General features: G+C 42.8%; 1 protein-coding gene across 1 annotated transcript; it reads left to right on the top strand.

Moving 5' to 3' along the window:
• Positions 1 to 6,342: 6,342 nt before the first annotated feature.
• Positions 6,343 to 14,492, top strand: LOC128442200 (RING finger protein 223). Its single transcript, XM_053424523.1, has 2 exons — positions 6,343 to 6,603; positions 12,844 to 14,492. Exon 2 carries the CDS (start codon positions 12,895 to 12,897, stop codon positions 13,618 to 13,620), a length of 726 nt encoding a protein of 241 aa, XP_053280498.1. The 5' UTR covers positions 6,343 to 6,603; positions 12,844 to 12,894; the 3' UTR covers positions 13,621 to 14,492.
• Positions 14,493 to 14,747: the final 255 nt, after the last annotated feature.

Genomic DNA, 14,747 nt, shown 5'->3' with positions numbered 1-14,747 from the left:
TGCAAAAATATTAGTATTAGTTCAAATTATATTATGTACCATTATTGGGACCCATCAAAAAGGAGAGGATTATACATTTTATTTGATTTAAGACCTACTTCTTGTGAAGCTGTATTGATCCACTACTAAAAATAGTTCCCAACACATTCACTATTTATTTCTAAAATTGCTTAAAGACTTGTTCAAGTTTGTTGGGAAATGAGGTTACCCTTGAAAAGTATGCTAAATTTGTGGCATTTAAAATAAAATTACATATTTAAAAGGAGCCAGTTGGTTTGGAGCTGCCTACTTGATAAATGACACAAGTCCTGATGACGGGCTCATGGCAACTCAAGTACAATAAATCAAAAAGCAGCAATATTTTCAAGATGTCAACTTGGTGGTTGCAGCTGGTCGGTAGATTTGACTTATTTTTTCTTATGCAGTGTCAAAAAATGACCTATCTATCTATCTTTATATCTATCTAACTATCTATCTATCTATCTATCTATCTATCTAATTAAAACAAAATCATCAATCATTATTGGTCACTGCAATGATTTTCCAATCTGTAAATGTAAATCCCTCCCTAATGTAATTCCAAAGTTTGCAACAAGAGAGAAAATTACCGGTCTTTTGTGTGTGTGTGTGTGTGTGTGTGTGTGTGCTTGTGTGTGTGTGTGTGTGTTCTTGTACAGCTTCTTTGTGAGGACCAGTTGGAGTCTGCAACCTACGGAGTGAGGACATTTTTGGGAAAGATAGGATTTTTTGTCCGGTCCTCACTTTGTGACCCCTTTAATGGACTGTTTGGGGGTTAAGACTTGGTTTCAGGGCTAGGTTTAGAATTAGGTTTAAGTTAGGTTAAGGGTTATGGTTACTTGTTTAGTTTTGATGGTTAGTGTTAGGGAAAGGGGCTGGAGAATGCATTATGCCAATGAGTGTCCTCAATAGGATAGCTGTAAAAACATGTGTGCCTGTATTCCAGGTAAGACCCATGTTGTGGGGACATAAATCTGTTTCTACTGTTATATTATGGAGACTTGTTTTCCTTATGGGGACAAAAAGCAGGCAAATCCCTAAACAGGTTCAGGTTTAGGTCAAGGCTTTTTTAAGGTTAGGGTTAGGGTGTGTGTTTGTGTTCCTGGAATGTGACATACTTGGAAGGTAATCAAAAAAGTCGTCAGTAAAGGTCAGTGGAGTGGAAAATAGTAAACCTAACAAAAACAAACACTGCTTGAAGTCAGTAAGGGCTTTGTCATGGAGGGGACACCTTAGAACTGTGATAAGCTCATGGAAACTGGAGTGGCCTGAGGTTTGTAACTTGTCTTCACTCATCTTCGTCTCTGAGGAAGCCATGCACATCCTGAGATTTGGTGAAAGTTCATAAAAATAATAATGATAACAGTAAAAGCATTTACTTCCCTCTTCCTGGAATGATTCAGCATGACAGAGCACTACAGGGATGGTTGCAGGCCCAAAGATTATTTGAGGATAACAGGAGTGTTTTGCTGTCAGGGGCCATAAAGATACTGCACCACTGTAAAATCCTTTCCATCACAGGCTTGTAAATCAATATATCTTGTCTTGACCGGATTTGTTTGGAAACTATCTTGACGCACCTGATTACAGTTGATGAAATGATGGCGTTTGGCCATCCCGCTCCTGTTTACCAGTAAACCATAGCAATAATGCATGGATGAATTAGTTTTTTGCTATTTGGGTGACATTCACCATTTACCACATGGGCCACTTTAGGTTTCCATCCAGATTTCACCTTGTCTAGAGCATCGCATGTTTGCAAAAAAAGGCTGACATTTGTTTCAGGATATTTAAGCCACAATGGCTAATTTACAAGTGGTCAACTTTAGGTTCACCTCCGTTTTGTGCAGGCCACAAATGGCCCACACCTGAATGCTATCCGGGTTGCAGCCAAAATGCACCAAATTAGGACGGTGTGTCAGATAGAGGATTATGGAAAGTGAGGCATGTCACATGATTAGAGCAGCGCAGCTTGAGTTGACCGCGTGACATAGCTCGCAAGTGTGGCTCCATTTAAAAAGTCACAAAAAAATATATTATAAAAACAATATATACTAAAAATATAACCTAGAAAATGTCAGATTACAATTATATTGGTGCAAAACCAGCTATTCATAACTCCAGGGGCACTTGGAGAGGGCAAACCATAATCAACGCTAACTCCCTATCTCACCATGTGCTAAAGTGAAGAAAAACCTCTGGATCCATTTAGCCTGCCCTACTTCCAAATTGAATGGGTTCTTTCTTGTGTCATGTTCCAACCCTCCACAGAGTGTCATGGTTATCGATTGAGTAGCCTCATTATACTTAGTCACAGAATACACATTCTACCCCAACACGTACTTCCTTCTGTTTGTCCTACTGACACGCATGTACATCTGACCCATCACATTTATTTGGTTTCTCACAACTTAACTTAGAGAGGAAGCAGACAGGAAGTGTTTTATCCAGGAATGCATTCATCCATTCATCTATGTTTCGCACTGACTCATACCTTTTTCCCTCTCATTTTGGGAAATCAGATGTGAGACTGCTGCTGCTGCTGGGGTGTGGAGAAGTAGTTGGTGTGGTTTGGACAGATGGAGAAGCACCCTGAGGTGTCTCGTTTCCTCATCACTTTAGTGTTTTATGCATTATCTGAGCACTGAGTCCAGAGTGTGAGGTTACTCTATGTCACTTGTTCATTATTTAAACCTACATGTACATAAATAGCCAAATCTTTAAGTGAAGATAAATATGAACAATATCATTTAGTGAAATGAGGACTTCCCCCAAGTTTAGAAAGATAGATTTAATTACTATATCATGTATATCCATCAAGTAGTGTTCATGTTATCCTGCTTACAAACAAATAAACCAATAAATAGACTGTGGTGAAAACATAACCACCTCCTTACACTGTTGTGGGTTTTTGCAATAAATAAATAATGCAAATTAAAAATAAATATTTGAAAAACACATGTAAGATGTTATGTTAATCAGGTGTCTGACGTGAAAGACATATGAGATAACGGAGACCTGAACAGAGTAATGACCAGTAAAATGCTCCGTCCCTATGAGGGACTCCCTGGTACGTTTTGTATCTTTGTGCTCAGTTTGTACCTTTTTCGGTTCGTTCTGTGTCTTTTTCTATTTGTTTTGTCATTTGGGTCCCTGACCTCTCGGGCCCACAGGCCCTGTGCCTGGATATCCTGTTCTCTAATCCATCAACAGTGTTTGATGTAACAGACAACATTGTGAAGACTTTGCTATTTCCGGACTCATCCCGGTAAATGCTAGCTTTAGGGTGTCATGGTGACTCAGTGGTCAAAGAACCATACCACATAAGAGCCATATCTTGGGATGAATCCAGCCGTGTACCTTTGCATCATGTCAGTCACCTCTTTCTTTACCCGCACATCACCATAGACTGTACTTTTGCAAATAGATGCTGGTTCAGGTTCAGGACGTATGGAACATGCTGTCCACTAACCACTGACCTTCTGGGTGCTGGTTTGATCCCTGGCGGCCCTTTGGCAAGACACTGAGCTCTTAAATTGCCCCTGATTGTGAATGTAAATAATGTGGGACATAAGGTTAATGTAGCATTGTTGTTAAATCACAGGATCATAAAGACTGAAAAAAATACATTTTTCATTTATAAATGCAAAAAAGTTTAAAAATGTCTAAAAGTATGGCCTCAGGGGAATTATTGGGAAAAATCCGAGCAGCACAAATAACATGAATTAAAGTGAAAGAGTAGTAGCACAAGTTTGACTGACTATAAAATGTTGCTCAAGTTTTCATTCTTACAGGTTGGATACAGACCAAAGTTTAAAAAAGGATGTGTAAAATGTAAAGTTAACCCTCATTAACTCTCCACTGCAGCAAGAAGTGATCGTTGTAAAGTTCAACATCATCTTGCTTACATGTTCATTTTAATCGTATTATCATGCTGATACTTGGCAGGTATGTTTACCATGCCCACCATCATAGTTCGGCATGACTTGATTGTAACGGTCTCTTTTCCTCCTGGTGGTGCTAGCACCGAGGGAAAATCATCAAAGGATCATCAAAGTCACAAGGATTCCGTCTGGGAAGTGACAATGTCAAAGTTTTGTTGCAGTCAAGTAGATGTTTGAATATGTCACAAAATAAGTGAAAACTTTGACCTAAAGGTTGAACTAGATGAGAAGTTGTGGGTCACTGGAGTCATTATAACTTATTGTCAGTCGATCATGATACTTGTAAAAGTTGTTGAGATTTGTCAAGCTGGTCAAAAAGTGACAAATCCTAGAGTCACACCACTCATGAGACTTAAACTCTACAAACTGTGATTAATAAACATTAACATCAATATAATAACTTATAGCATTTGTCCTGATCTGTTCAGATTATTGGTGTTCCATATAGACGTCTGATTATAATGGATTCGCTGTAAACTGAGACTTAATGATGTAGTAAAGCGTAGTAGGCTACACGCACAAAATACTCTAAAAGCAAACTTTTAACACTTTAAGTATATTTATACATTATTGTATATTTATTGACCTTTGCTCCGGTCATATACCACGTCTCTCTATCCCTGTTTCCATCTGCCTCTTCACAGGTGATTATCACATAAAGGTAAAAAATAAGAATATTACAAAAAAACATCTAATATTTGAGGAGGAAGATAGAAGATAGGCCAATACTCTACGATAAACACAAAGCCAGTATCATCCAGCCAGCGTGCACACAGCCTACTGCCCATCCTTACTAGATGCCCCATATTTGTTTGTTTTACCTGGAAAAATGCACAGAGCACGGGTTCTGCCATTGGCGACTTGGTGACTCAGCAACAGAGTAGAGAGATGGTCAACATTGTGTTATTTTACAGCCTTGCCTGGGCACAGACCTTCCCTGCTCACGTGTGTCCATCACCACCCTCACCCAACCTCCATCTCGCCGCTTGGTCTTTGATGTGTTTATTATGAACCCAGGTCCATGGATTCCTGGCAAGGAAATAAAATGGCTCTTGATTGTTTCCCTTCTCCTTCCTCCAATTGCTCACAGCCTCAGTGTCCCTCAATGACATTGCTGATATGATATGACTTTATTTGAGTTTGGGTTACTAAATAACCAAGTCAGTTAGGCAGCTACTATCGCAGAAGAATGCTATTGTTATTGGCCAATACCGCTTGGTCATTGCCATAAAATAAAATGAGTAATGGAAAAAATAAGAAAAATAAAAAAACATCCTTATATTCGTCCCAATGAGGAGCAGCCTCTTTCTGCGGCATGCACATTTGTGTTTATTTCCTGGATTCAATATTGAAAGAGCACCGACATAAGGAAAACATTCCTTTTGAATCAATCTCTCTGAGGAGTTTGTCTCATGAGACCAAACATGACATCATGACATGTGGTCTGGTGTAGCATGTGGCTGGGAAGGTTTTCATAACAAACTAGAATCATTAAAGAAAGTTCCTTTCCTGGACACGCACAATATGTTTGGGTTTCGGTGACGTCTTCATCACTTTTATACAATACAGTTTAGAATTTTAGGATTTGTTACTGATAACTTGTTGACTATTTGCACAGCCTTTAATTACCTGTGCCCTGTATCTGTTTTCAGCATCTAGATATCTAAACGATGTATCTACCTACTTACCTACCTATCTATGTACTAACCTAGTTACCTACCTACCTACCTTTCCTAGCACGCTGGGTAGCAACACTGTATGCCTGTAAGGTTAAAGAGGTTATTCACATAGAAGGTTCCAGTGGGAATGTAGTCCTGTATCACCACCTGTTACCTTATCACTGACATTATGGAAATGAACCCTGTCATGTATCTTGTTACTTAAGCACACTGGCTGATGAAATGACGACAATGTTGTAGTTTGTGTGTCCAGCACGGAGGTGCTAAACACAGAAGTTTATGTTTTGTCATTCTGGGGGCAGGAAAAAAAAAGATGCAGCCTTCAGAGCAGAGACGTGACATGAGCCGTCACCTGCAGGTTCTGTTACACTCCATGTGTTTGTTCAGTGGGCTGGAGGTTCAGGGATATTTGCATTAAGTGTGTGTCCTTTTGTGAGGAGACAGAAAGAGAGAAAGAGGTGAGGAGGAGAAGAAGATATCAACACACTGGGAGACAAGAGGGAGTGGTGGAGAGCAGGCAAGAATGTGTATTGCTCTCCCTCTTCCCCCCATCCACCACCACCTCCTCCTCCTCCTCCCTGCCTGCCAGACACCACCTCAAGGCCAGGAAACTGTTTGAACTAATTTCCATAAAGTGCTAAAAAAAGGGTGGTGGGGGGGGCTGACAGAGCAGGGCAGGTGATACCAAGCCAACTGACGCTGAAAGAAGGGAAGGAGGATCCAGAGCCGCCACTGACACAGCAGAGCTAATACTCTGAGCACACACCCACCTACACAAACACACACCTGTGGCTGCAGCACACTGTTCAGAGCACTACAGAGGAGGACCTCAGCCCGACCACAGGAAGGATCTCACAAGACAAGTCCACTTTGACTTCAGAAAAAAAAAAGTGTGTTTTTGAGAGCAGTGGGAGAGAGCTGAGCCCAGAGAGAGAGAGAGAGGACACCCCGACACTCAGCAGGTAAACTTAACCTTGATACTTGTTGTTATTAGAATACTGCAAATGTTATTTAATTAATTGAATCGTTCATTTTGTTTAAGACTTTGAATATAACCTCATTTTTTTAAAGTGAAAATTCCCCTTAACAACTACTATTAAGAGACAACAGGATTTATCTGTAATGAATGAGGTTCTTTATTTGCTTTGTGTTTGAAAGTTAACTCAGCGTGAAAGAGCCAGTACATGTGACTACAACTGACCTTTTCAGTTCAGCATTTTCTGCAGACTGTGACTGTAAACTGACTTTTTAAAGTTTAACCTAAAATCCAACTAATAAGAAACAGCGTCCAGACTGATTTATCGCCGATGAATGATGTATTTCCTTTACCTTTTGTGAGAGACTGCACTCAGTGAGAGAGAGCCTGTGAATATGTGACGGATGGAACAGTTTTGAATTGTAAGTCGTTTTAATTTAATAGCCAACTAATGAGAAATATCATCCACTTTCTTCACATTGTGTGTGACACTGAACTCGATGAGAAGCTGTGACGGATGGATGAGGCTCATCATGAGTTGTCAGCAGCTCTGCAGTCACGTTTCCCTCTGCAGTTTCTCTCTGTATTCCCTCAGGACTCTGCCAGCGTCTACAGTTTCCTCCATTGTCTGCTGTATTGACACACACTATCTGTACACGTTCAGGTTCAGTTCAGTTTAACCGACTGTAACCCACCACCACGCTCACCCCCTCCTGTTCCTCTCTCTCTCTCTGAGAACAGGAAGGGCAAGATTGTGGATGACGGTTTGAGCCAAACATACAGGGTGAAGATACACAAGGCTGAGCCCGACACACAAAAGGTTGCTGACAAAAGAAAAAGTGTAGTGTTTCATTTGGGGCTGGGGAGGAAGAAAAAAACTGAATCCAATTTGACTAGCAAACGAGTTTGTCGTGACCGACAAACTGTGATCTGTATACTAATGGGTCAGTGGGACAGGTGAGGGAAAACGTGCTGATAGAGACGAGGGACCATAAAGATACACCACAAGCAAAGCAACCCACTGTAAGATAAGATAATATCTCCTGTTTGAAGCTGCAGTTACTATGGGTTTATCCACGACCTAGTCTCAGTTAATATTTGAGTGTGATGTACACGAAACCTATACCCCCTCAGATTGGACCCGAAGCCTTATTGATTTTATTTCCGACACACGGACTCTGGACCTTTCTCTTCTGAATATGTGAGCTTTGAGTTTCACGTTGAAAAGTCAATCGAGCTTTCATCCTCTCCAAAGTGACTCTGTATTATTTTGACTGGCCTAATGTTACAATCGCACAAGTTTGAAAACATCTATTTATTGCGTCTGAGCAATAAATAAGGCTGTAGCAGCATGACCTCAACTTTTCGTTTGTAAAAGAAAGGATATGTTGTATTCTCTCACTTTAAGTACGACCACATCCACATTATTACTCCGCAGTTTGAGAGCCGCCAAAAAACGCCTGATTTGAGTATGAAGACTCACAGACAGCCATTTAGTCTGGATGGGCAGAAACTGAGCTGTTTGGTAACTGACCTAAAGACCAGAAACCGCTTTCTGATTGCGTCTTAGGTTCATGATGTAACCTTTGCTGATTCGTCAGGCTCCTGTCACATGGAAGGAAAATAAAATCATCAGCCTGGGCAACCAGTGTAGAACAACATTGATAATCAATCACGAGCGTGGCTGAGCATGTTGTCTAACAGCTGTTGTGCAGCTGAACTCTGCATTTTACAAGGATACGACCAGTGTAGCAGCTATTGTTTTATCATTCTGCGACTCCAAGTCTACATGAGTGGTCATGTGATATATCAGGTGTGTTGGTATGGATGGGAATTAAATCTGATATGGAGCCAAAATGCTTGGGTGGACAGAGATTATTTTAGTTTGAAAACACAAAAAAATTGTTATATAGGGGTGTAGCCTAAATCCAGTCTGAAACTAGATTCTGTTTACACAACAAGTATCACTACAATTCCCAAAAACTGTCGTCTAGACTTTAATTTTCTTCATTTTCTGAAAACTAAGTAACATATTTTCACCCATTTATCAACTTGTTCTCAGTGCAGTCCTCAATCGTGAATGTTAAAACTCTGCCAGAGGGTCAGATCACCATGTAAGAATCATATTCCTTTGCGTTTGTAAATGCGACCAGTAGGAGTTTAGACATGGAGCTGTTCAGCTTCTGGGTACTTGGCTCCTGCACTACAGGCAAAACCACCCGAGGCATTAGAAAACCTTCTCCTCGTAAAGACCTTGTCCACATTTACTGATTAACCTAATTATGGGTGTGATGAATGAGCACTCACCGTACCTGATACTACGAACGTCCCGGGAGTCAACTGATAATGACATCTCAGCAGAGAACAAAAGGCCAAGCTGCTCCCTCCCCGGATGAGGTTAGCTCCTGTCTATTCATATACAAACGACTTGGTTTGAGCAAAACCATCGACAAACTGTCAAGTAAAGCGCAAAAGCAAAGCAGCGCAAGTTGAGATATCTGTCACAGGCTGTCTCCTCGGGCTCTATTCCAAAGTTATCACCTCTTTATTCGGCTTCTATTTGTTGACTCAGTTCTTAAAACTGCTCTCGGCAAAAACCAGCAGCCTCATTTGAGATCGAGAAGCAACTGCAACTGCAAATATTTGAACGTTTAATGGATATCCTTGAATTGCACAGGTGTTTGTTTGTATAGGGTTTGGTGAGGGGGAGTAAATAAAAACACAAGGTTTGTCACGCGTCCTTGTCCGATATCAGTGTGGAAACTGAGTCAGGATCTGTAGGTGGGGTTTCTTTAAACTGATAAGACAGGTGTAATTATACAAAGACTCTTTCCTAATCCCCCTGAAGCATGTAAGGATTCAGGACGAAAAGAGAGAGAGAGAGATAGAGAGAGAGAGAGAGAGAGAGAGAGAGAGAGAGAGAGAGAGAGAGAGAGAGATGGAGGTGGAGGAATTTCAAGGGCAGATGGAACGATTAAGGAGAGAACAAGCAGTGACTTTGTGTGGACGGGAGCACTGGGGGAGGACCGGCCCAGAGGGCACTGAGAGGAGAACACCTGTGCTCCAGCCATCCTTCATCCCTGACACACAGACGCAAACAGTCCTTCAGTACTTCACATTAGTGCCCTTTAATACCCGAGCCACAACACCAGCATCAGGGTTATTACCACGTAATGATCTCATCATCCGGAAACAATGAGACAAGCCTCAGCGTCAAAGCCCAGAGTCCTGCAGACTTTGGTCTTTGGTGATCTGCATGGATCCAAAACCTGGTCTATGGTGATCCACAGGGATCCAAAACCTGGTCTATGGTGATCCACAGGGATCCAAAACCTGGTCTATGGTGATCCATAGGGATACAAAACCTGGTCTATGGTGATCCACACTGATCCAAAACCTGGTCTGTGGTGATCCACGCTGATCAAAAACCTGGTCTATGGTTATCCGCATGGATCCAAAACCTGGTCTATGGTGATCCGCATGGATCCAAAACCTGGTCTATGGTGATCCATAGGGATCCAAAACCTGGTCTATGGTGATCCACGATGATCCAAAACCTGGTCTATGGTGATCCACAATGATCCTAAACCTGGTCTATGGTGATCCACAGTGATCCAAAACCTGGTCTATGGTGATCCACAGGGATCCAAAACATGGTCTATGGTGATCCACAGTGATCCCAAAGCTGGTCTATGGTGATCCACAGTGATCCAAAACCTGGTCTATGGTGATCCACAGGGTTCCCAAACCTGGTCTATGGTGATCCACAGGGATCCAAAACCTGGTCTATGGTGATCCACAGGGATCCCAAACCTGGTCTATGGTGATCCACAGGGATCCAAAACCTGGTCTATGGTGATCCGCATGGATCCAAAACCTGGTCTATGGTGATCCATAGGGATACAAAACCTGGTCTATGGTGATCCACACTGATCCAAAACCTGGTCTGTGGTGATCCACACTGATCAAAAACCTGGTCTATGGTGATCCACACTGATCCAAAACCTGGTCTGTGGTGATCCACACTGATCAAAAACCTGGTCTATGGTTATCCGCATGGATCCAAAACCTGGTCTATGGTGATCCACAGGGATCCAAAACCTGGTCTATGGTGATCCACGATGATCCAAAACCTGGTCTATGGTGATCCACAATGATCCTAAACCTGGTCTATGGTGATCCACAGTGATCCAAAACCTGGTCTATGGTGATCCACAGGGATCCAAAACATGGTCTATGGTGATCCACAGTGATCCCAAAGCTGGTCTATGGTGATCCACAGTGATCCAAAACCTGGTCTATGGTGATCCACAGGGTTCCCAAACCTGGTCTATGGTGATCCACAGGGATCCAAAACCTGGTCTATGGTGATCCACAGGGATCCCAAACCTGGTCTATGGTGATCCACAGGGATCCAAAACCTGGTCTATGGTGATCAACAGGGATCCAGAACCTGGTCTAGGGTGATCCACAGTGATCCCAAACCTGGTCTATGGTGATCCACAGGGATCCAAAACCTGGTCTATGGTGATCAACAGGGATCCAAAACCTGGTCTAGGGTGATCCACAGTGATCCCAAACCTGGTCTATGGTGATCCACAGGGATTCAAAACATGGTCTATGGTGATCCACAAGGATCCAAAACCTGGTCTATGGTGATCCACAGGGATCCAAAACATGGTCTATGGTTATCCACAAGGATCCAAAACCTGGTCTATGGTGATCCAAAGGGATCCAAAACCTGATCAATGGTGATCCACAGTGATACCAAACCTGGTCTATGGTGATCCACAGGGATCTAAAACCTGTTTATTAGCTTCGGGGACCTGAACAGGGAGCTGTTCTTGGTGTGAGGCCACTATACAATTATATGCAATTTGTCCTGTGAAAATGAAAAAACTGTGTTGACAGTGGTGAATTCATGTAAACATCAGCCGTTGCATGTAAACTCCATAAACAACATGGATCAAGATATGTATCAGTCTTAGGGCACAGACGTGGGTCAAAGTTCACCAAAGTTAACCTTCAGTTTTGCCTGCGAACACAAAGGTTCACCACTGAAACATTTGCGAACGTGTGACCGGACCCGAAACCACAAAGTCTGTGTTACATGTCGTGTGTTTCATGTTGCACTGTATTGATTTGACAGTCTGTCACATTTACATGGTGTCAGGGGTCAATTTGCTCATTGTTAGCGGCTCTACGGATCAGCTGTGCTGTCGATTTCTGCCATTTAGTCACTGTTTAGCCTGCAGCTCTTTCACAGACTGTTCAGACATCGTTCATATGGAAAAAAAGAACAAAAAGACATGTAATGGAGAAAAGGGTTATGCAAAATAGCTGAACATAGCAAGATAGAACTCTGGCCTGCACTTTTTCTAGAGTAAATTGACCTGTTTGTTTAATCTTTGGTTACATATCGCAGAATCTGTGTTCTAAAAATAGACCAATCAGGGCCCAGGGTCAAGCAGATATGCTAAAACAGCCTTTAAAAAAAAAAACATTGTATACACCTGAGGACCATCAAGTTTGCTCTCAAAGACTCTGTGCCCAAGACTTGGCCCAGCAGAAAAACCTAAACCGTCACCATGCGGCACAGCGACTGGGTAATTATTACTGGGGTCAGTGGGAGAATCAGATCATCCATTGTGCAGTGACTGGGACCCTCAGTGAAGGTGGGCTCCCTGGGTTCGAAGACATGTTCATGACCGGGACACCGAGTCCCTGGTTAGGTATTACATCTCCAAACTATCGGTCAGTGGAGGGAAATAACTTTGATAATTTGAAAGGAATTAAGTTTCTAAAGTATAGTTTGTCTGTTGTTCTCGTTCAGGCCTCGAGTCCCATCAATACAATCTATCCAAAAACAGAGTAATGCTGGAGGTAAACATTGCAGTCTACATTTTGTCATTCCTGTGCCAGCGGATCATCTCACTGAGTTTAATTTTTTTTTGCTGCTTTCGTTAACACAACTTTTCATCACACCCACATAAATTACTCATTGACTGAATTCTGCTACCTCTGTGATATAATGTGTGTGGTGTGACGGTAGATCCAGCTCAAAGGTCAACATTCAGTTGGGCCCGATGAATTTACTGATTGACTGCAATCTAGTTACTTGTTGGGATTGTTGTCGTCTTTCTGCACCTGCTTACACTTGTTCCCATGACATCATGTGAAATATGAAAAACTAATCGATATTTTTCATTTTATTTTCCTCATCCAGAACCGCATAGTCCACCCGAGACTAGACAGAGGAGAGGGAAGGCTGCTGAGAATGGACCGCAATCCGCAGATCTGGACTGTGCAGGGCAACCCCCAGGACACGGGCAGAGAGCTGCAGAAGAGGGTGTCGGTCGTGAACCAGCCCGAGTGCTCCATCTGCTACAACACCTACGACAATGTCTTCAAGACGCCCAAGCTGCTGGAGTGCACCCACACCTTCTGCCTGGAGTGCCTCTCCCGCCTCATGGCCGTGTCTCAGGCCGAGCTCGACAGCAACAGGGGCAGCAACAGTGACAGCAAACACCTCTCCTGTCCCTTCTGTCGCCACCCCACCGCACTCTCAGAGGAGGGCCCCCCCGCCTTGGCCACCAGCCGCGAGGTCCTGTGCAAGCTGCCCAACCACCAGCAGCAGGAGAAGCCGGTGTGGCTGGAGGGGGGGAAGCTATGCTACAAAAGCTCACGGCACAGCACCAGCGTGGGCACCCCCGACAGTCCCACGGCCCTCTGCGTCTGCATTGAGATTGGGGCCACCAAGACGGCCGTCCCGGTCCAGACACCGCCCCCCAGTGGTGGCCTGCTGGGTCGCCTGACAGACTGGAAGAGGCTGATGCTCTTCATCGCGCTCATCCTGCTGCTGGTGGTCATCGTGCTGTGGCCTCTGCAGTGTGTGTTCACCACTGGGAACATGCGCTGCATACGACAGAGCCTAGGCCCCACCGCCACTCCAACCACGTCTTTTTCTGACCTAATTACCAGACAACCTCGTCCAACAGAGTAACCCTCTGGACACTCGCTGGACTTCATTCCAACTGCATTTTATTGTATATGAGATTTTTATTTTAAATATCTGACACTGAGGTTCTGTTGCATGTCTTCAAATAGATTTTGAAAAGCGCACTTGATGATTGAGACACACAACTGACAACACTGAACCCCCGATGTTAAAGCCCTAATGTAAAGGCTTTTTAAACGTCGGACTTTAGTGATCCCCGGTGGCAGTTTAAAAAAAGACACCTGGACAGACACGGGGCCGACTCTGGACATTATATCAAATATTATCTGGATCATTGGAATTATTGTAAAGATTTAAATCATAATCTCATACACAAATCTCCACAAAGCTGCTTCAACTATACAAATATTGAATTGATCATTCTCTATTCATCCCTCGTTCTACATGAGACTGTTCATACAGGCCCGTGAAAGACAACACTCTAAAACCCTCATGTTGGGTGAAGCAAACAGACTAAACATTTGCACTATAACCGACACCTGTAGCTTGAAATGAGACAAAAGGACTTTTCCACTGTTTTTGTCATCATCCTTCAAGGATCACACAACAAAGAGCTCAGGTGGGTCGATCTTCACCATTTCACACAAGCCAAACTGGGATGTTTAAAATGTCCTTGGCTGAAGGATGACATTTCGTTTTAGTAATTAATAGAAAAGTGTTTGTCGCAAATTCGCAATAGAGAATAGATGTGATTCAATTGTGCCAACTGAAAAGTTTATACTGTACAAATGATTTGTGTGTTTCTGATGAAGATATCTTTGTTTACAGAACTGTAATAAAACAAATGTGAGGTACCAACTCAGATCCTGTTTGTACACGCAGCCTCAGAATGAATAATGATATCACTTGATTTGGAATTTAATGTGTTTTCTTAAAAGCTACATTTTACGGCAGCCTCACAAGGTGGTTTAATCAGTCTGAGAGAATGTTTTCTTGGTAAGGTTGTAAAACAGTAAAACCGTTAACATTTCATCCCAATCTGATTCCTCAATCTAGACTATAAAATCTGCTTCTTAACAGGAAGTCGCCTCTGTTCATTCCTGGATTTGGCGTCAGGTGAAGGAAAGGTTGGGCTCTGGGGTTTTCCCAAGTGCAGCTCGCTTGTGACACGG

This window comes from Pleuronectes platessa, chromosome 6 (genome assembly GCF_947347685.1).
Source record: "Pleuronectes platessa chromosome 6, fPlePla1.1, whole genome shotgun sequence".
Classification (NCBI taxonomy): Eukaryota; Metazoa; Chordata; class Actinopteri; order Pleuronectiformes; family Pleuronectidae; genus Pleuronectes; species Pleuronectes platessa.
Note: the sequence above shows the minus strand (reverse complement) of the source record. Positions and strands in the feature narration are given on the sequence as shown.

Coding starts and splice junctions, on each gene's coding strand:
- LOC128442200 (XM_053424523.1), top strand. CDS start 12,895: ATGGACCGCAATCCGCAGATCTGGACTGTGCAGGGCAACCCCCAGGAC.